The sequence below is a fragment of the Nannobrachium achirus genome (assembly GCF_963921795.1).
Source record: "Nannobrachium achirus genome assembly, chromosome: 17".
Taxonomy (NCBI): Eukaryota; Metazoa; Chordata; class Actinopteri; order Myctophiformes; family Myctophidae; genus Nannobrachium; species Nannobrachium achirus.
Window position 1 is genome coordinate 12,696,424 of NC_137824.1, and position 21,713 is coordinate 12,718,136.

General features: G+C 44.3%; 1 protein-coding gene across 1 annotated transcript in view; it reads right to left on the bottom strand.

Moving 5' to 3' along the window:
* Nucleotides 1–21,713, bottom strand: part of il1rapl2 (interleukin 1 receptor accessory protein-like 2) — a gene marked incomplete at both ends in the record, with an annotated part of 653,669 nt that overhangs the window by 225,636 nt on the left and 406,320 nt on the right. The window contains 2 exons of the mRNA XM_080746524.1: nt 17,222–17,325; nt 18,128–18,297. Coding sequence (XP_080602650.1) covers nt 17,222–17,325; nt 18,128–18,297 — 274 coding nt within the window. The remainder of the gene's footprint in view (nt 1–17,221; nt 17,326–18,127; nt 18,298–21,713) is intronic.

Consider the following 21,713-nt stretch of genomic DNA (forward strand, 5'->3'; position numbering starts at 1 on the left):
TTGAATCTTTCTCCAAAACGCTTTGATCGTCGAGAAACGGAGGCCATGAAGGCCATGGCCAACGTTGCCCCTCAGTTTGGCCTTGTGCCCCTCAAAGAAATGACATGACCTCAGGCCACAGTGGCCTTAATGCCCCAGCGGACTGTACCACTTTCTCCTGACTGTCTCTTTCTGGTCAGTATGTAGACAGTAGACACCGGTGTCTGTTTCTTCTCATGTAGACACCAGGGTTTTTGTTGAGATTCTGAAGTCCCCATCTACTCCCCTACATGTCGGATCCAAATATTGTAGCTTTACTCCACTACAATTATTTGAAAGCTTTAGTTTCTAGTTACTTTGCAGGTATAAATTGTAATATTATAAAAAAATAAATACATTTAACTGCTTTAGCCCTATTTTAAACCTATTTGAAAAATGTTAGGGGAGGGACTGGAGCAGAGATCCAGTAGAACTAAAAGACAAGTCAATTCATGTTTGGTTGCGCTCGCGTGTTGCGCTCTGAAAATAACATATCTGCAAGCTCCGCAGCGTGTTGTAAGCTTATAGATCAGATATTTTCAAACGTATCTCACATGCAAATAAGTCTAACATCAGCCATTGTGACACCATCAAGGCCCGACAAAATACATTTCGAGCAACTGAATCAACTGCAAAAGTTCGCAAGAACGAACCAAGGTTCCAAGAAAGTTGAGCGGCACTGGTTCTTGAACCTAGATTTTTTTTTTTGGGAAAAGGCCCCAAAGAGCCTGCTTTGTTCCCTATATGATACACAGAGTCTCCTCAAATTATTGTCTCAGGAATATGATATAAACAAAATATCCATGAATTCTTGTCTCCATGGGGTGAGTAATCAATAGAAAACAAGTATTTGGGGGAGTGAACCATCCCTTTAACCCCAGCATCCATATTGTGGGGGGAAGCCTTTTTTTTGATTGATTGATTGATTGATTGATTGATTGATTACTTATTTTATTAGACAAAAATGTAAACAATTGGAATTCAATGGGGGAGTGGTGCTAGCTGGAGGATTGGTCTGGCTTCACATGACAGTTGGCTTGCTGCCAGAATATAGTCACAGCAACCACATTGCAATTTCCAATTGCATCTTTCTAGTTTTTCATATCATCTTTGTGTTACTGTTGGATGTCATGGCAGCCAATTCCCATCTGACATTGTGTGCGAGTCCTGCCTGCTCCAGACCATGCTGAATAACAACTAGCTTGCAGAGTGTCTTCAGACTAGGACTTAAGTGTAAGATGAACAGGTCCTCGGCTGTTTTGGATCCCCCAAAGAGGAAGACACGATCTCGCACCACGCAACAGCTCTTAGCATTATTCTGAGACGGGCCTTTCCCCTTGGGCTCAACCTTCTTCCAGGAGAAGGTCTCTGGATTAAATGTCCACAGATCACTGAAGGTCTGGTCCCAGTTGCGACCACCATATATGTACAGCTCTCCATTGTAGGCAAAGGCTGAATGATCCGAGCGCTCTTTTGGATGAAGCTGTCCATGACGCTGTCCATGAAGCTGTCCAGAAGGTGGGTTCAGCCAGCAGTCGGTCTCTGTGTCAAACACAATGGTCTTGTTGTAGTACTGATAAACAATGTTCATGTGTTGCTGATAATACATTCCGTCCCTAAATACAAACATCTTTGTCCCGATGATCGTGGCAGATGAAATTTGTGGCTGAACGCCCCTTGTGTTAATTAAAGACCAGACCATTGTGGTAGTGTCCAACTTGTACATGTCAAGGTCATTAGTCCGTCCAGGCACCTGGGTCCAGCTGTGTCCTCCAAGAATAAACATGACCTTCCCCGAGACGCAGGCAGAGTGGTCATACCTCTCCTCTGGAACAGACCCAGAAACCCTGGGTTTAAACCATCTGTGGGCGTCCACATCAAATGCATAAAGCACGTTGCATAACATATTTGAGTGGTTCTGACAACCCCAGAGGTAGACGACGTCTTCAACCAGCACAGCTGAGTGGCCGTGGCGCGAGGACGGAACCTCAAGGTGACGTCCTCCTCTTCCGGGTGTCACCGGGGGCAACGTCCTCCAGCGTAGCGACAATGTGTTGAAGATAAGCACGTCAACCTGATCCATTTTGTCATCATGGAGCTTTCTATATGTTGCACAGCTAAAGAAGTAAACTTTGTCTCCAACGGCAACAGCTGCATGTCTGTACATCTGTGGTCCTCCACTCGGATGCCGTGTCCAGCAGAACATTGCTCACACCGTAGTCTAAGTCTTGCTCTGTAGAAGTAGAGTCCTATGCTCTACTGTTATATTGGTTCAGTGGCACTGGCACAAATGGCTCCCAAAGTTTGACAAATCCACAAAGCTGATGGGTTGGGTTTGGCCAATGATGGAAGCCGATGGCTGTTGGTAGAGAATGGAGGGACAGCCACACATCTTCTGGGAATCCTCTGGTCTACACAGCAGACAGTCCGATTCAGCTGTATTGACGACTAATCTTCAGAGGTTACTTCAAGCAGCTGGATCTGTTGTTAAAACGTTACTGAATGACGTTTTGGTTTGGTCGAGATGATGACATTGTGATGTTGTAACACAATAAATGCCATTCCCAAAACAAATTTGGGATTTCAAAGAATCTTTCTCCAAAACACTTTGATCGTCGAGATATGGAGGCCATGAAGGCCATGGCCAACATTGCCCCTCTGTTTGGCCTTGTGCCCCTCAAAGAAATGACATGACCTGAGGCCACAGTGGCCTTAACTCAAACTCTGCCATCAAAATACCCCTTTGTACCCCTTCTCTGCCATGCCCGTAGAGCCCGTAAATGTATAAAAATGAATTAAAAAACATTTTTTGGAGCTGCGTGCAGCTCCCTATACGTGGCTGTGTGGGTCTGTCTGTGTGTGTGTCTGTGTGTGTGTGTGTGTGTATGTAGCCTGACTTCGACGCGTAACTAGTGCCGCACCATTTACGCCACTCGCGCAATATATACATCAAAATGTGCGGCTCGGCCGGGAATGGTGTTCTATTACCTTTCGTTCCGATCCGCCTTACCATGCCGACGTAATCGGCAAAAAACGACGCTTAATTGTCCCCATTGACTTATAATGGGACAATGCAAGAAATCACTTTCAAGTATTTTTCTCTCGTAAACCATAGGAGCTACAGTTTCAAACCTCGGAGAGGAGATTCATAATGATTTTAAGAATGAATCGAAAAATAATTACATCACTCGGCCTCATGGTGGCGCTATAACGGCCCACTTTACGTTTTGCCCCGTAACTCTTGAACCGTAGATCGGAAAATTAAAATTCTTTTTTCCCTGGATTCCTTGGGTCAAGACGCATCTCCCCATATAGGCCACGCCCATTTGCGCCAGGATAGATTTTCCGCCATCTTGAATTTTCTCCAAAACACACTTTTTGCTCCTTTTCCTACATATTTTCTTCAAATGTCACAAAAATCGGTACACATGAGCTACACACACACACACACACACACACACACACACACACACACACACACACACACACACACACACACACACATACACACACACACACACACACACAGCTCCACTTCACACGGGTGTGATTTTTTATCGAAGCGCAACTAAAATAGGCCGGACTAATGCTCCGAGATCGGTTTCACACGGACACATTATTGAGCGGACAACTTTAACATTGGAGTCCCTGAACCGGAAGCGGAAGTCCGTCCTCTATTTTGGCCCGTTAACTTTCTATCTGAACTCCGCGGCTTACAGATGGAGAACTTATTGATCAATTGAAAAAGTTTCAACGGATTTGAGAAGCTGATGGAATACGCGAACACACGATGCATAGCACGATCACGATCACGCACGATGGGAACTGGACGAGCGCCCACGTTAACAGGTAGGAGAAGCCGGCAGTGAAAGACATAGAGAAATTAACGGGCTTTACGGCCGTAAACTACGAATGAGTTAATGCCCCAGCTGACTGTACCACTTTCTGCTGACTGTGTATTTCTGGTCAGTATGTAGACAGTAGACACCGGTGTCTCTTTCTTGTCATGTAGACACCAGTGTTTTTGTTGAGATTCTGAAGTCCCCATCTACTCCCCTACATCTCGGATCCAAATATTGTAGCTTTACTCCACTACAATTATTTGAAAGTTTTTGTTACTAGTTACTTTGCCGGTATAAATTGTAATATTATAAAAAATAAATACATTTAACTGCTTTAGCCCTATTTTAAACCTATTTGAAACATGTTAGGGAGGGACTAGTGGAGCAGAGATCCAGTAGAACTAAAAGACAAGTCAATTCATGTTTGGTTGCGCTCGCGTGTTGCGCTCTGAAAATACCAGATCTGCAAGCTCTGCAACGTGTTGTGAGCTTATAGATCAGATATTTTCAAACGTATCTCACATGCAAATAAGTCTAACATCAGCCATTGTGACACCATCAAGGCCCAACAAAATACATTTCGAGCAACCGAATCAACTGCAAAAGTTCGCAAGAACGAACCAAGGTTCCAAGAAAGTTGAGCGGCACTGGTTCTTGAACCTAGATTTTCTTTTTTTTCTTTTCTTTTTGGAAAAGGCCCCAAAGAGCCTGCTTTGGTCCCTATATGATGCACAGAGTCTCCTCAAATTATTGTCTCAGGAATATGATATAAACAAAATATCCATGAATTCTAGTCTCCATGGGGTGAGTAATCAATAGAAAACAAGTATTTGGGGGAGTGAACCGTCCCTTTAACCCCCGCATCCATATCGTGGGGGAAAGCTTTTTGATTGATTGATTGATTGATTGATTGATTGATTGATTGATTACTTATTTTATTAGACAAAAATGTAAACAATTGGAATTCAATGGGGGAGTGGTGCTAGCTGGAGGATTGGTCTGGCTTCACATGACAGTTGGCTTGCTGCCAGAATATAGTCACGGTAACCGCACTTGCAATTTCCAAATGCATCTTTCTAGTTTTTCATATCATCGTTACTGTTGGATGTCATGGCAGCCAATTCCCATCTGACATTGTGTGCAAGTCCTGACTGCTCCAGACCATGCTGAATAACAACTAGCTTGCAGAGTGTCTTCAGACTAGGACTTAAGTGTAAGATGAACAGGTCCTCGGCTGTTTTGGATCCCCCAAAGAGGAAGACACGATCTCGCACCACGCAACAGCTCTTAGCATTATTCTTGGACGGTCCTTTCCCCTTGGGCTCAACCTTCTTCCAGGAGAAGGTCTCTGGATTACATTTCCACAGATCACTTAAGGTCTGGCACAAGTCGCGACCACCAGATATGTACAGCTCTCCATTGTAGGCAAAGACTGAATGATCCGAGCGCTCTTTTGGATGAAGCTGTCGATGAAGCTGTCCAGAAGGTGTGTTTTGCCAGCAGTCGGTTTGTGTGTCAAAGACAATGTTGTTGTAGTACTGATATATAAATACAAACATCTTAGTCCCGATGATCGTGGCAGGGTGACTTGATAAAATATGTGGCCAAGTGCCTCTTGTGTTAATTAAAGACCAGACCATTGTAGTAGTGTCCAACTTGTACATGTGAAGGTCATTAGTCCGTCCAGGCACCTGGGTCCAGCTGTGTCCTCCAAGAATAAACATGACCTTCCCCGAGACGCAGGCAGAGTGGTCATACCTCTCCTCTGGAACAGACCCAGAAACCCTGGGTTTAAACCATCTGTGGGCGTCCACATCAAATCCATAAAGCACGTTGCATAACATATTTGAGTGGTTCTGACAACCCCAGAGGTAGACGACGTCTTCAACCAGCACAGCTGAGTGGCCGTGGCGCGAGGACGGAACCTCAAGGTGACGTCCTCCTCTTCCGGGTGTCACCGGGGGCAACGTCCTCCAGCGTAGCGACAATGTGTTGAAGATAAGCACGTCAACCTGATCCATTTTGTCATCATGGAGCTTTCTATATGTTGCACAGCTAAAGAAGTAAACTTTGTCTCCAACGGCAACAGCTGAATGTCTGTACATCTGTGGTCCTCCACTCGGATGCCGTGTCCAGCAGAACATCGCTCACACTGTAGTCTAAGTCTTGCTCTGTAGAAGTAGAGTCCTATGCTCTACTGTTATATTGGTTCAGTGGCACTGGCACAAATGGCTCCCAAAGTTTGACAAATCCACAAAGCTGATGGGTTGGGTTTGGCCAATGATGGAAGCCGATGGCTGTTGGTAGAGAATGGAGGGACAGCCACACATCTTCTGGGAATCCTCTGGTCTACACAGCAGACAGTCCGATTCAGCTGTATTGACGACTAATCTTCAGAGGTTACTTCAAGCAGCTGGATCTGTTGTTAAAACGTTACTGAATGACGTTTTGGTTTGGTCGAGATGATGACATTGTGATGTTGTAACACAATAAATGCCATTCCCAAAACAAATTTGGGATTTCAAAGAATCTTTCTCCAAAACACTTTGATCGTCGAGATATGGAGGCCATGAAGGCCATGGCCAACATTGCCCCTCTGTTTGGCCTTGTGCCCCTCAAAGAAATGACATGACCTGAGGCCACAGTGGCCTTAACTCAAACTCTGCCATCAAAATACCCCTTTGTACCCCTTCTCTGCCATGCCCGTAGAGCCCGTAAATGTATAAAAATGAATTAAAAAACATTTTTTGGAGCTGCGTGCAGCTCCCTATACGTGGCTGTGTGGGTCTGTCTGTGTGTGTGTCTGTGTGTGTGTGTGTGTGTATGTAGCCTGACTTCGGCGCGTAACTAGTGCCGCACCATTTACGCCACTCGCGCAATATATACATCAAAATGTGCGGCTCGGCCGGGAATGGTGTTCTATTACCTTTCGTTCCGATCCGCCTTACCATGCCGACGTAATCGGCAAAAAACGACGCTTAATTGTCCCCATTGACTTATAATGGGACAATGCAAGAAATCACTTTCAAGTATTTTTCTCTCGTAAACCATAGGAGCTACAGTTTCAAACCTCGGAGAGGAGATTCATAATGATTTTAAGAATGAATCGAAAAATAATTACATCACTCGGCCTCATGGTGGCGCTATAACGGCCCACTTTACGTTTTGCCCCGTAACTCTTGAACCGTAGATCGGAAAATTAAAATTCTTTTTTCCCTGGATTCCTTGGGTCAAGACGCATCTCCCCATATAGGCCACGCCCATTTGCGCCAGGATAGATTTTCCGCCATCTTGAATTTTCTCCAAAACACACTTTTTGCTCCTTTTCCTACATATTTTCTTCAAATGTCACAAAAATCGGTACACATGAGCTACACACACACACACACACACACACACACACACACACACACACACACACACACATACACACACACACACACACACACACAGCTCCACTTCACACGGGTGTGATTTTTTATCGAAGCGCAACTAAAATAGGCCGGACTAATGCTCCGTGATCGGTTTCACACGGACACATTATTGAGCGGACAACTTTAACATTGGAGTCCCTGAACCGGAAGCGGAAGTCCGTCCTCTATTTTGGCCCGTTAACTTTCTATCTGAACTCCGCGGCTTACAGATGGAGAACTTATTGATCAATTGAAAAAGTTTCAACGGATTTGAGAAGCTGATGGAATACGCGAACACACGATGCATAGCACGATCACGATCACGCATGATGGGAACTGGACGAGCGCCCACGTTAACAGGTAGGAGAAGCCGGCAGTGAAAGACATAGAGAAATTAACGGGCTTTACGGCCGTAAACTACGAATGAGTTAATGCCCCAGCTGACTGTACCACTTTCTGCTGACTGTGTATTTCTGGTCAGTATGTAGACAGTAGACACCGGTGTCTCTTTCTTGTCATGTAGACACCAGTGTTTTTGTTGAGATTCTGAAGTCCCCATCTACTCCCCTACATCTCGGATCCAAATATTGTAGCTTTACTCCACTACAATTATTTGAAAGTTTTAGTTACTAGTTACTTTGCCGGTATAAATTGTAATATTATAAAAAATAAATACATTTAACTGCTTTAGCCCTATTTTAAACCTATTTGAAACATGTTAGGGAGGGACTAGTGGAGCAGAGATCCAGTAGAACTAAAAGACAAGTCAATTCATGTTTGGTTGCGCTCGCGTGTTGCGCTCTGAAAATACCAGATCTGCAAGCTCTGCAACGTGTTGTGAGCTTATAGATCAGATATTTTCAAACGTATCTCACATGCAAATAAGTCTAACATCAGCCATTGTGACACCATCAAGGCCCAACAAAATACATTTCGAGCAACCGAATCAACTGCAAAAGTTCGCAAGAACGAACCAAGGTTCCAAGAAAGTTGAGCGGCACTGGTTCTTGAACCTAGATTTTCTTTTTTTTCTTTTCTTTTTGGAAAAGGCCCCAAAGAGCCTGCTTTGGTCCCTATATATGATGCACAGAGTCTCCTCAAATTATTGTCTCAGGAATATGATATAAACAAAATATCCATGAATTCTAGTCTCCATGGGGTGAGTAATCAATAGAAAACAAGTATTTGGGGGAGTGAGCCGTCCCTTTAACCCCAGCATCCATATCGTGGGGGAAAGCTTTTTGATTGATTGATTGATTGATTGATTGATTGATTGATTGATTACTTATTTTATTAGACAAAAATGTAAACAATTGGAATTCAATGGGGGAGTGGTGCTAGCTGGAGGATTGGTCTGGCTTCACATGACAGTTGGCTTGCTGCCAGAATATAGTCACGGTAACCGCACTTGCAATTTCCAAATGCATCTTTCTAGTTTTTCATATCATCGTTACTGTTGGATGTCATGGCAGCCAATTCCCATCTGACATTGTGTGCAAGTCCTGACTGCTCCAGACCATGCTGAATAACAACTAGCTTGCAGAGTGTCTTCAGACTAGGACTTAAGTGTAAGATGAACAGGTCCTCGTCTGTTTTGGATCCCCCAAAGAGGAAGACACAATCTCCCACCATGCAACAGCTCTTAGCATTATTCTCGGACGTTCCTTTCCCCTTGGGCTCAACCTTCTTCCAGGAGAAGGTCTCTGGATTAAACTTCCACAGATCACTGAAGTTCTGGTCCCAGGTGCGACCACCAGATATGTACAGCTCTCCATTTTAGGCAAAGGCTGAATTATCCGAGCGCCCTTTTAGATGAAGCTGTCCATGAAGCTGTCCAGAAGGTGTGTTCAGCCAGCAGTCGGTCTCTGTGTCAAACACAATGATGTCGTTGTAGTACTGATAAACAATGTTGATGTGGTTCTGAATCTGATAATATCTTCCGTCCCTAAATACAAACATCTTTGTCCCGATGATCGTGGCAGATGAAATATGTGGCTCAGTGCCCCTTGTGTTAATTAAAGACCAGACCATTGTGGTAGTGTCCAACTTGTACATGCCAAGGTCATTAGTCCGTCCTCCAAGAATAAACATGACCTTCCCCGAGACACAGGCAGAGTGGTCACACCTCTCCTCTGGAACAGACCCAGAAACCCTGGATTTAAACCATCTGTGGGCGTCCACATCAAATGCATAAAGCACGTTGCATAACATATTTGAGTGGTTCTGACAACCTCCCCAGAGGTAGACGACGTCTTCAACCAGCACAGCTGAGTGGCCGTGGCGCGAGGACGGAAAGTTGTACCATGTAACTTTTTTTATAAAACAAATCTTAAAATTGTCCTAACTGTTAAATCGCTAAAGTTTTAGAACACCCACTCCGTTATTTTCAGCTTCTGAAGCCTTCTCTTTATATGTTTTCTATGATCCTGGCCGTGGACCGGATTTCGCGCAAAATTGACTTAATCTGCATCATCTGTATACGTTGTGTATACGTTGCCCAATCACATCGCCGATCATGCACACATGGTACACTACCGGCCAATCACAGCGCATCTTGAAGTGGGGTCGCCATATTTGTAGTCGCCCGTGTGTCTCTTTACTCAAAAGGTAATCTCGCCTACCAGGCAGGGTGAAGTAGTCCGTTTCTCCGGAATGCCTGAACGCACAGGAACCAGGGACCCCTCCAAAGATAGCTCTCGGCGTTGTGGAGGCAGACGCGGGGGTGTGAAGGTACGAAAAACGGGCGAAAGACGCGAACGCGACCGCGGTTTGCTATATGGCTACTGACCACTAGTTGAGAATCTTACACAGTATAGCTTTAACTGCTTTAGCCCTATTTTAAACCTATATACACTGGTATGCTGCCTTTCTCACCAACAGGGTACAGAGGGTGAAAGTGAACGGAACCCTCTCCTCAGCAGTAACAACTAATGTTGGGGCCCCCCAAGGTTGTGTAAGCTCAGCTATACTTTTCACCCTTTATACTGACAACTGTCGTACTGAGGAATGTCTGTCTGAAGGTCGTACTAAGGATCCAGACCAACACATTCTAAAGTACTCTGATGATACAGTTTTAATTTCACTCTTAGATAGTTCCAGTGATCCTGGACTGCACCAACTCAGAGTGAATAAGGTGGTTGAATGGAGTGATAACAACGCTCTCATCATTAACACAAAAAAGACAGAAGAGATTGTTTTTGGTGCACCACCAGATACACACAGATCTCCCATTACTATTCATGGTGAACAGATCAACCAGGTATGCTCGTATACGTACCTCGGAGTAGTAATAGACCATCTTTTGTCATGGAAAGATCAGATTGAATCTGTGTGTAAGAAAACAAAGCAAAGAATCTACTTCCTTCACCGTTTAAGATCATTTGGTGCTAGTAGACAGATTCTTCTTATGTTTTTCACGTCTGTCATTATGAGTGTTCTCCAGTACTGTAGTACCACCTGGTATGGATGCTTGTCTGCAGCCCTAAAGTCACAACTGCTGCAACAACTGAACATTTGTTCAAAGATAGTTGGACAACCACTTCAGAGGCTATATACGAATACGTATGATAACAGCATTCTAAGGTTGGCAAGAAATATTACCTCTAATAGTAGCCATGTGTTGCATAGAGAATATAGATTGCTGCCTTCAGGAAGGAGATACGAAGTTCCAGCATACAAAAAGGTCAAACTGAAAAGTTCCTTTGTCCATCAGTCGACTTTAAAGGTCCTACACCATGCATTTAAAAATAATTTATATAACACTGTTTGTGTCCCAAAAACGTTTTTGAAAAGGTTTGAGGCTAAAATACCACTTCTGAATACAGAGCACCTGTCATTTCTGCCTGGCTTTCAGAGCATTTTCAGCTGCAGTACCACCTTGTCCTGAGTGGGAGGACTGCGCTATTGAGCCAGTTTTGGCCCCACACTCCTCCCCACCTCCTGCTCAGCAGGCCTGCCCACCCCTCCCCAACCCTCTCCCAGCTCCTCCTGCCTCCTTCTCAGGCCTGCCCACCCCTCCCCAACCCTCTCCCAGCTCCTCCTGCCTCCTTCTCAGGCCTTGTGACATCACAAATCTGACCTTTCACAATCAGGACCGTTCTGAGACATGCTAACATAGGTCTGCCCATAAACTGAGAAAGACACAATGGTCAGAAATAGGACTTTGTGAGGATAGAAGTTGCTGGTGGGACACCAAGAAAATACATAAAAATTGGAAAAATGAAAATTCATGGTGTAGTCCCTTTAAGGCTTAATCAGGAGCTTGGCCATAGGTAGGCTTGGCGGTGGACACTGCTCTTGTCTATATTATCCTTATGTATGTAAACCAGTCTTGTCTTTTTTTGTTACATGTGTTAAATGTGTGTATATATGTTATGTGTCGCATACATGACCTGCTGTGTCGCAAGACAAATTTCAGTGTGAACTGACAATAAAGTACTATATCATATCATATCATATCATATTTGAAAAATGTTAGGGAGGGACTGGAGCAGAGATCCAGTAGAACTAAAAGACAAGTCAATTCATGTTTGGTTGCGCTCGCGTGTTGCGCTCTGAAAATAACAGATCTGCAAGCTCCGCAACGTGTTGTGAGCTTATAGATCAGATATTTTCAAACGTATCTCACATGCAAATAAGTCTAACATCAGCCATTGTGACACCATCAAGGCCCGACAAAATACATTTCGAGCAACTGAATCAACTGCAAAAGTTTGCAAGAACGAACCAAGGTTCCAAGAAAGTTGAGCGGCACTGGTTCTTGAACCTAGATTTTATTTTTGTTATTCTTTTTTTTTTTGTAAAAGGCCCCAAAGAGCCTGCTTTGTTCCCTATATGATACACAGAGTCTCCTCAAATTATTGTCTCAGGAATATGATATAAACAAAATATCCATGAATTCTTGTCTCCATGGGGTGAGTAATCAATAGAAAACAAGTATTTGGGGGAGTGAACCATCCCTTTAACCCCAGCATCCATATTGTGGGGGAAAGCCTTTTGATTGATTGATTGATTGATTGATTGATTGATTACTTATTTTATTAGACAAAAATGTAAACAATTGGAATTCAATGGGGGAGTGGTGCTAGCTGGAGGATTGCTCTGGCTTCACATGACAGTTGGCTTGCTGCCAGAATATAGTCACAGCAACCACATTGCAATTTCCAATTGCATCTTTCTAGTTTTTCATATCATCTTTGTGTTACTGTTGGATGTCATGGCAGCCAATTCCCATCTGACATTGTGTGCAAGTCCTGACTGCTCCAGACCATGCTGAATAACAACTAGCTTGCAGAGTGTCTTCAGACTAGGACTTAAGTGTAAGATGCACAGTTCCTTGGTTTTTTTGGATCCCCCAAAGAGGAAGACACAATCTCCCACCATGCAACAGCTCTTAGCATTATTCTTGGACGGTCCTTTCCCCTTGGGCTCAACCTTCTTCCAGGAGAAGGTCTCTGGATTACATTTCCACAGATCACTTAAGGTCTGGCACAAGTCGCGACCACCAGATATGTACAGCTCTCCATTGTAGGCAAAGGCTGAATGATCCGAGCGCCCTTTTGTCTGTCCAGAAGGTTGCCAGCAGTCGGTTTCTGTGTCAAAGACAATGATGTTGTAGATGTTGTTGTAGTACTGATATATACATACAAACATCTTAGTCCCGATGATCGTGGCAGGGTGACTTGATGAAATATGTGGCCGAGTGCCTCTTGTGTTAATTAAAGACCAGACCATTGTAGTAGTGTCCAACTTGTACATGTCAAGGTCATTAGTCCGTCCAGGCACCTGGGTCCAGCTGTGTCCTCCAAGAATAAACATGACCTTCCCCAAGACGCAGGCAGAGTGGTCATACCTCTCCTCTGGAACAGACCCAGAAACCCTGGGTTTAAACCATCTGTGGGCGTCCACATCAAATGCATAAAGCACGTTGCATAACATATTTGAGTGGTTCTGACAACCTCCCCAGAGGTAGACGACGTCTTCAACCAGCACAGCTGAGTGGCCGTGGCGCGAGGACGGAACCTCAAGGCGACGTCCTCCTCTTCCGGGTGTCACCGGGGGCAACGTCCTCCAGCGTAGCGACAATGTGTTGAAGATAAGCACGTCAACCTGATCCATTTTGTCATCATAGAGCTTTCTATATGTTGCACAGCTAAAGAAGTAAACTTTGTCTCCAACGGCAACAGCTGCATGTCTGTACATCTGTGGTCCTCCACTCGGATGCCGTGTCCAGCAGAACATCGCTCACACCGTAGTCTAAGTCTTGCTCTGTAGAAGTAGAGTCCTATGCTCTACTGTTATATTGGTTCAGTGGCACTGGCACAAATGGCTCCCAAAGTTTGACAAATCCACAAAGCTGATGGGTTGGGTTTGGCCAATGATGGAAGCCGATGGCTGTTGGTAGAGAATGGAGGGACAGCCACACATCTTCTGAGAATCCTCTGGTCTACACAGCAGACAGTCAGATTCAGCGGTATTGACGAGTAATCTTCAGAGGTTACTTCAAGCAGCTGGATCTGTTGTTGAATCTTTCTCCAAAACGCTTTGATCTTCGAGAAACGGAGGCCATGAAGGCCATGGCCAACGTTGCCCCTCGGTTTGGCCTTGTGCCCCTCAAAGAAATGACATGACCTGAGGCCACAGTGTCCTTAATGCCCCAGCGGACTGTACCACTTTCTCCAGACTGTCTCTTTCTGGTCAGTATGTAGACAGTAGACACCGGTGTCTGTTTCTTGTCATGTAGACACCAGGGTTTTTGTTGAGATTCTGAAGTCCCCATCTACTCCCCTACATCTCGGATCCAAATATTGTAGCCTTACTCCACTACAATTATTTGAAAGCTTTAGTTTCTAGTTACTTTGCAGGTATAAATTGTAATATTACTAGAAATTCGCGCGCGGCCGCTCACATCTAGAAATCGCGCCCTAACGGGCGCTCATATTTAAAAAAAAAAAAAAAAAAAAAAAAAGTTGATGGTCAGCAAGGAACATGCGTTGTTGATTTTTGTATTATGTTTTTGAGACAATTGAACAACTGCTGAACGTGGAGTTGCAGATGCACATACATACATACACACACACACACACACTACCCCATTCTGATTAGGTTGTGAGGATAATGGTTGCATCTTGAACAAAGCTGTTTGAGCTGAAACCTATGGCTGAAACACGTCCCTTATTCCTGGTGTCGGTGAGGAAAAATAATGAATAATTGAGGACTGCTCTGCTGTCTTTCTGGCGTAAAGTTTCACTTTCGGCGGTTTAGACCCACGGACTGTAAAGGCTCTCTCTCTCTCTCTCTCTCTCTCTCTCTCTCTCTCTCTCTCTCTCTCTCTCTCTCTCTCTCTCTCTCTCTCTCTCTCTCTCTCTCTCTCTCTCTCTCTCTCTCTCTCTCTCTCTCTCTCTCGGACGTGGCACCTCTATCTCTCTCTCTCTGTCTCTCACTCTCTCTCTGTCTCTGCAGTGGGCTGGTGTAGGGTTACTGATCCATGGGCTGGGCTCTCTCTCTCTCCACATGATCAGTCCTAGCCAATTGGAGTGCTGCATTTGGTGGTGTCTACCAGTGTCTACCACATAAGTAAATAAGTAAGAACCGCTGGCTGCAGTTCTAAAATGTAGGTATAGATAAAAAAGAAAATACATTTAACTGCTTTAGCCCTATTCTAAACCTAATTGAAAAATGTTAGGGAGGGACTAGTGGAGCAGAGATCCAGTAGAACTAAAAGACAAGTCAATTCATGTTTGGTTGCGCTCGCGTGTTGCGCTCTGAAAATAACATATCTGCAAGCTCCGCAACGTGTTGCGAGCTTATAGATCAGATATTTTTCAAATATATCTCGCATGCAAATAAGTCTAACATCAGCCATTGTGACACCATCAAGGACCGCCAAAATATATTTCGAGCAACTGAATCAACTGCAAAAGTTTCAAAGTGCTAGCTTTAGCCCGACACAACACTGTCTCAGAGTGTTCTCTGTCCCTGTGTTGGTAGTAACGAATGCAACACATCACAGAAAGAACACTGGCTTCATTACAGGCTGAACCGTCTGCGATGCAACTGAAAGCAGCAGTGTTTTTAACCCTCAAATACCTGGAGGGTGCCAGAGTTGCGTTAGATTTTAACCACTTTATAACCATTATTTGATGCTTTAACTATTGAAAAATAGCAGATATACAAGCTCACAGCACGGCTGCTATTTTTTTTAAATCTCGCGTGCAAGTCTTTGAATATCTTTGACCCGATCTTTGACCCAACTAAAACTTCTAAATCCTTCCTCTAAATCAGCGGTTCTCAAACTTTTTCATGTCAAGGACCCCCCAAAATTACATTTATTTGGCCGCAGACCCCCATCTCAAAACATGTTGTTCCAGGGACCCCCCAGAAGCAGAGATTTGAGTTACAAAAGTCTGCTTTAAAAAAATATATTGAAAACTTTGCACACATTTTCAAGTTTTTTCTAAAATAGAAGATCTACAAGCTCGCAGCGTGGCACTCGGTGCCGCGTTGTGAGCTTGTATATCTGCTATGTTTCAACAGTTAAAGCATTCAATAATTCTAGGCATAAATGGCTTTAATGAGGCGCCCTGTAATTGTGCAGCCATGAGCGCACTGTGGATGAACAGGGTTGAGGACATTATTCACCTTGGCTTGGAAGAGAGACACACACTGGCACTAAGTGTGCACGTACGCACGCACGCACAAACAAACAAAAAACGTTAGGAGAGGAGCCAACTTTTGTGGTCCAATATTGTTGCCAAGAGCATTTTTATACTCAATTTACTGACATGACAGCACGCACGCACCCAGGCACGCACGCACACACACACACACACACACACACACACACACACACACACACACACAAATGCGCACACACGCGCACACACGCACACACGCACACACACACCTCTAATAACATTCCTATAGGGTGGGGTTCTTTGTGGTGAGCTCTTTCACTAAGTTCTCATGCTTTTTGCACTGACCAAATAAACCCTTTTTTTATTATTGGCATTTCTCTGATAATTGTTATTGTTTGCTTTATGACAAGATTACGGTGAGACAAGCATTGACTGTAGTGGACACTTTATTTGTTTTCACCTCCGTTTACCATTGTTCTGTATCGCTGATGTGTCTTGTCTTGTTCTTTTCTCTCGCCTCGTGTTGCTGTACACAACACTACATTTTCTTAATGTTTACGTGTAACTTTGTAACCTTAACTGCGGTGCTGCCTCTGGGCGACTGAATTCTCCCCATGGGATAATAAAAGAAGGCACCCATCCATCCATTGACGGAATAAGCCTACCCACAACAAATCATTTCACATACCTAGGCAGTGTTGTCAGTCACGATGGAGGTGCAGACATTGACATCACAAGCAGACTGAGCAAGGAAAGAAACACCTTACAGAGGCTTAACAACGTCTGGAAGTCGGCTCAATACAGCACCAACACCAAGCTGAGACTGTTCAGAATGTTGGAGAACAACAGAAAATGATCTCCACAAACTGTCAGCCTTTCACACCAAAAGCCTACGGAAAATACAGCGAATATTCTGGCCCCAAACTATCTCCACCCAACACCTTCTTAGCCTGTGTAAACAGGAAAACATGGCTACCATCCTCATGAGAAGACGGTGGAAATGGATTGGGCATGTAATTCGTAGAGAACAGGACAACATCCCCCAAACTGCCCTTCACTGGACACCAGACGGCAAACGTAAGAGAGGCCGACCCAAGAACACCTGGCGCAGGACAGTGGAAGGAGAGCTGAAGACCCTGCATCACACCTGGGGCTCTATAAAGACGCTGGCCCAAAACCGACAGGAGTGGAGATCCTTTGTTGCTGCCCTACATGCCAGCCGGCATAAAGGGCAGTAAGTAAGTAAGTAAGTGTCCATCCATCCACCCACCCACCCACCCACCCATCCATCCATCCATACACCCCCACGTACCTTAGGACGCAGGTGTAGAACCCGTTGTCTTCCAGTTCAGCTGATCTGAACCAGATGGAGTCGTCCTCTTTGCTCAGCCGGTGTCCAGAGAAGATGATGGGCTCCTGCAGAACGCACACAATGTAACCACCATGACCATCTGACCTCTGAATCAGAGTCCTGCAACGAGCCGGGTACCCGCGGATACCCGGCGGGCAGGGCTGGATTAACGATTGGGCCGGTGGGGCCGTTGCCATGGGCCCTTGGCTCTCAGGGGCCCTTGGGGGAACTGGTGCGCGTCGGGAGGCAGGGGGGGGTTATGGTGGAGGGGGGGGGGGGGGGGGGGCCCTAGAAAATTACCAGCCAGGGGCCCTCGCGGGGGTTAATCCGTCCCTGCCGGCGGGGACCCGCGTATGACGGACTACAGCAGGCGGAAAATATACAAGTTCACGGGTATGGGGACGGGCGGTACGGGACTAAACACAGGTGGGTGACATTTTATTGTGAAAATCAGAGAGCACTGTTTCTGCCCACAAAAAACTTCACTCACCTCACAGCAGTGCACACAGTGAGCAGCAGCAGGACACACACAACACACAACCGCAGCATGCATATTTATAAATAAAGTAACACTTTCTATTGTTCTTCACTGCTGCATGAATTGCTTGAACTGGAAATTGGAAATACTCAAGTAAAGGACAACTTTGTTTTTTTACAACAATGGTTCATATTTTAGATTGTAATTAGAGAAATAAAGATGAGTTCAAATGTTTTCATTTACTGCTTTCTATTGTTTTAGCGATTTTAGTATTTTGATTTCATAAGTACAATGTTTTTGTGTACACACAAGCTTGCATATTTTTCCTTTAAGTAATAGTACTTAGTTACTTTACACCACTGCAAAAGCAACAACAACGAGTGCCATACCTCCGAGTCTCCTTTGTTCTTGTACCAGATGAGGCGCAGCTTGGCGTTGGTGGCCATGGTGTAGTTGGTACGGATGTAGCTGTAGAACAAGGCACACTTGACCCGCACCGGCTCCCCCGAGAGGACCCGGTACCTCTTCAGGTCCACCGACCAGTCTATGCAGCCGTCCACTGCAAGAGAGACACACACAATGTACAATTCAGCAGACACTCTTAATCCAGAGTGACAAACAATAAGCAGGAAATAAAACTCAGCACAAAAAGAAAGGAAACTTGACTTCGGTCTATTATTTCTCCCCTTTAATAATACCAATTTGTCTTGTGTTTTATATCATTGTTATCGTTGATTTGTCACCTTTACAACGAGGTACAGCTTGTAAGGATCTGGCATTCGAGGAATGAGCACCACAGCCAAACGTGTGGGTAGCGGCCCTCCGAAAACTGTCAAGATGGCCTGGCAGGCCTGCAATACTGTTCTTTTGGTGTTCACCCTTGTTGCTTGGTGCATTGAATGATTGCACTCTCCCACAGTAATACTAATACACTTTGTTAATGTTAAGCTCAGTGTCAGGGAAGCCCAAAACGAGAGTAAATGCCAGCAGAACTGTATTGCAAGCCATTTTGGGAAGATTTGGTTGGCGCTACCCACACGTTTGGCTGTGTAGCTCATTCCTCGTTGTAAAGGTGACGAATCAACGATAAAAATGATATAAAACACAATACAGTGTTATGGGGAGATATAATGGACCGAAGTCAAGTTTCCTTTCTTTTTTTGCTGAGTTTACATCAATACAATAAGCAGGATAATAAGCAAGCTAATACGGCAATACATCAACAACAAATGCATAGAAATATCAATCTAGAAAACAATAACGTAGGTAGAACACACACCTAATCAATAAAAAAAAGTGTAAAAAACCTAAAAGAAAATGCTATCTAGCTTTCATGTGTGGTCATCGAGGGAAGGGGAGTGCTACAGTAAGTGCTATGGGTTTAGGTGGAAGAGGTGAGTCTTCAGTCCACGGCGGAAGCTAGGGAGTGAGTCTGTAGTTCTAAGTGCGACAGGGAGACGTATAAGCTAGGACTGCACGCGCGGTCAATCAATACATCAACATCAATACATCAAATGCATAGAAATAGTAATCCAAAAAAACGTAAGTAGACCAAGAACCAATACATGTCAAAACAATCAAAACTTCAATAATCTGCATATCAAAGCTATACACACTATAGCTTCCATGTACGATAGGATGCCAAGTGGAAAATGGCATGACATCATTCTATATAACAATGCTATCTAATGACATGTATGGTTATGGAGGGTGGGCAGGGGCTACGGCAGGGTAGCCTCGCGTAGCAGCCATCGCAAAGAAAAATGTGTCCTTGGCAGATTAGGTCTGCCTCCGCTCAGTTATTCTAATATTTCACGTCTCACAAGTCGTGAGAAATCAACCACGGCTTTTTGAGGAAAACTCCTAAGCCTAAATGTCTTATCGTAGCCTATAACACTAGCTGCAACCTGAATGTTTGTCTAAATCAGGGGTCTTCAACGTTTTCAGTCCAAGCAGGTCCCCTTAGTTGAGAGAGAGATGAAGCAGGGAACCCCACAACCTGTACAGATTCCATATAGTTCCATCTTTTCACAGCACAATCATCAGTGTATTTTGGATTCTTGAACCGTCAATACTTAAAGGGATATTTCACTTTCAAAAAAACTTTTGGTAATTTTATCATCTAATCAGGCTTTTATGAATACCCTGAACAGTTTTTAATTAGCTTGATTGAATATTTAGATATTTGATGTAAATGTTACCAGGCCCTCCAGGCCCAGGGCCTCTCCCCACACACACCCATTGTAACTTCAAACTTCATTTTAACCATGATAGATACATTAAAAACACCCATTATTTTTTCTGGTGACTCATACTACCCTCCTAATATGTGAGCAGGCCGTGTTCTTTCGATAACCTTTTTCATTTATTTTTAATAATATTTTTTTTGTATTTATTTTTTTCCATTTTCCCAAATAAATTATTAAAAATAAATGAAAAAGTTATCGAAAAAACACAGCCTGCTCACGTATTAAGAGGGTAGTATGAGTCACCAGAAAAAATAATGGGTGTTTTTAATTAATCTATCATGGATAAAATGGAGTTTGAAGTTACAATGGGTGTGTGTGGGGAGAGGGGCCCTTCCACTGCTCCCTGCTGAAAGTGGAATATCCCTTTAATAAACTTGACCTTTCACTCTGTACTTAGTCTGCTCTTTTCCCCCACTACACCAAACCTCTTTGTCGAAAATAGTCGATCTACAAGCTCACAACGCCTCACAGCACGAGGCGTTGTGAGCTTGTAGAACTGCTATTTTTGGCTAAAGTTCTCTGAATATGGACATTAGGGTTCAAGTGGTTAATATAAAAAAGGAGAAAAAAAATGTTTCTATCCCACAAAGATTTGGAGGACCCCCTGTAGTAACTCTGAGGACTCCCTAGGGGGTTGGTTGTTGAAGACCCCTGGTTTAAATTGTAAACCTAAAAATCACACCCAGTGTGGCGTGAACTGTTGCTGTTCACAAGTTAATTTAACTAATTTAAGACGCCTCAGGGCGACAAGCAACCTCGCCCTTGCGCCACAGTGATGTGGACATCAGGCATGTGGACATCAGGGATCTCCATATATGGGCATAAAGGGTATTTGTTCCCTTGACATCACAGTGACGTCAGAGCATGTGTATGTGCATGTGAAAATGTGTACACGTCTACACGAACGGACGCGGACAAGCTGTGATGTTTCTCATAGTAAACTGCGACAACAATTAACCCAGCAAGCACGGTCAGGATCTGTACCAATTAGTGACGTCTCGATTGGGGACCGGTCACAGCCCATATGGGGATGATCTTGACATCATTACCAGGACGTCATTTGGACTTTTTTGTTTGACAGGATTATTGTTTGTAATGTTAGTTGAAATATGAGCATATAAGGTTATATTCTGGGACATATCCAACTAGTTATGATATTTATCTGGCCTAGAATATCACCTGATTTCAACCAACATGAATCCTGTCAAACAAAAAAGTCCATATAACGTCCTGGTAATGACGTCAAGATCATCCCCATATGGGCTGTGATCTGGCCCCAATCGAGACGTCACTGATTGGTCCAGATCCTGACCGCCGTGCTTGCTGGGAAGCGTCCTGTGAAGCTTGGCCAATGTATTGGCCAAGCTTGCTTCATACATACGGACAAAGCCAGATGTAGGAGCTATAGCTCCTTCCAGGAGCACCACTCAAACATCTCCACCATAAAACAAGCCGTTTCTCTCGTGGTGACCAGGAAGATGCTCCGCAGAAATGTCTGTTTATCAAATTCTACTACACTTTGTGGGGACACTAATCAAGAGTGCCGTAAGCCAGTACCACACACACACACACACACACACACACACACACACACACACACACACACACACACACACACACACACACACACACACACACACACACACACAATAAAATAGCCTTTCTTTGACCCCTTCAGAATGAGACAAAGGGGATCAAGCCGGACAAATTATACTCGCGGTCTGTG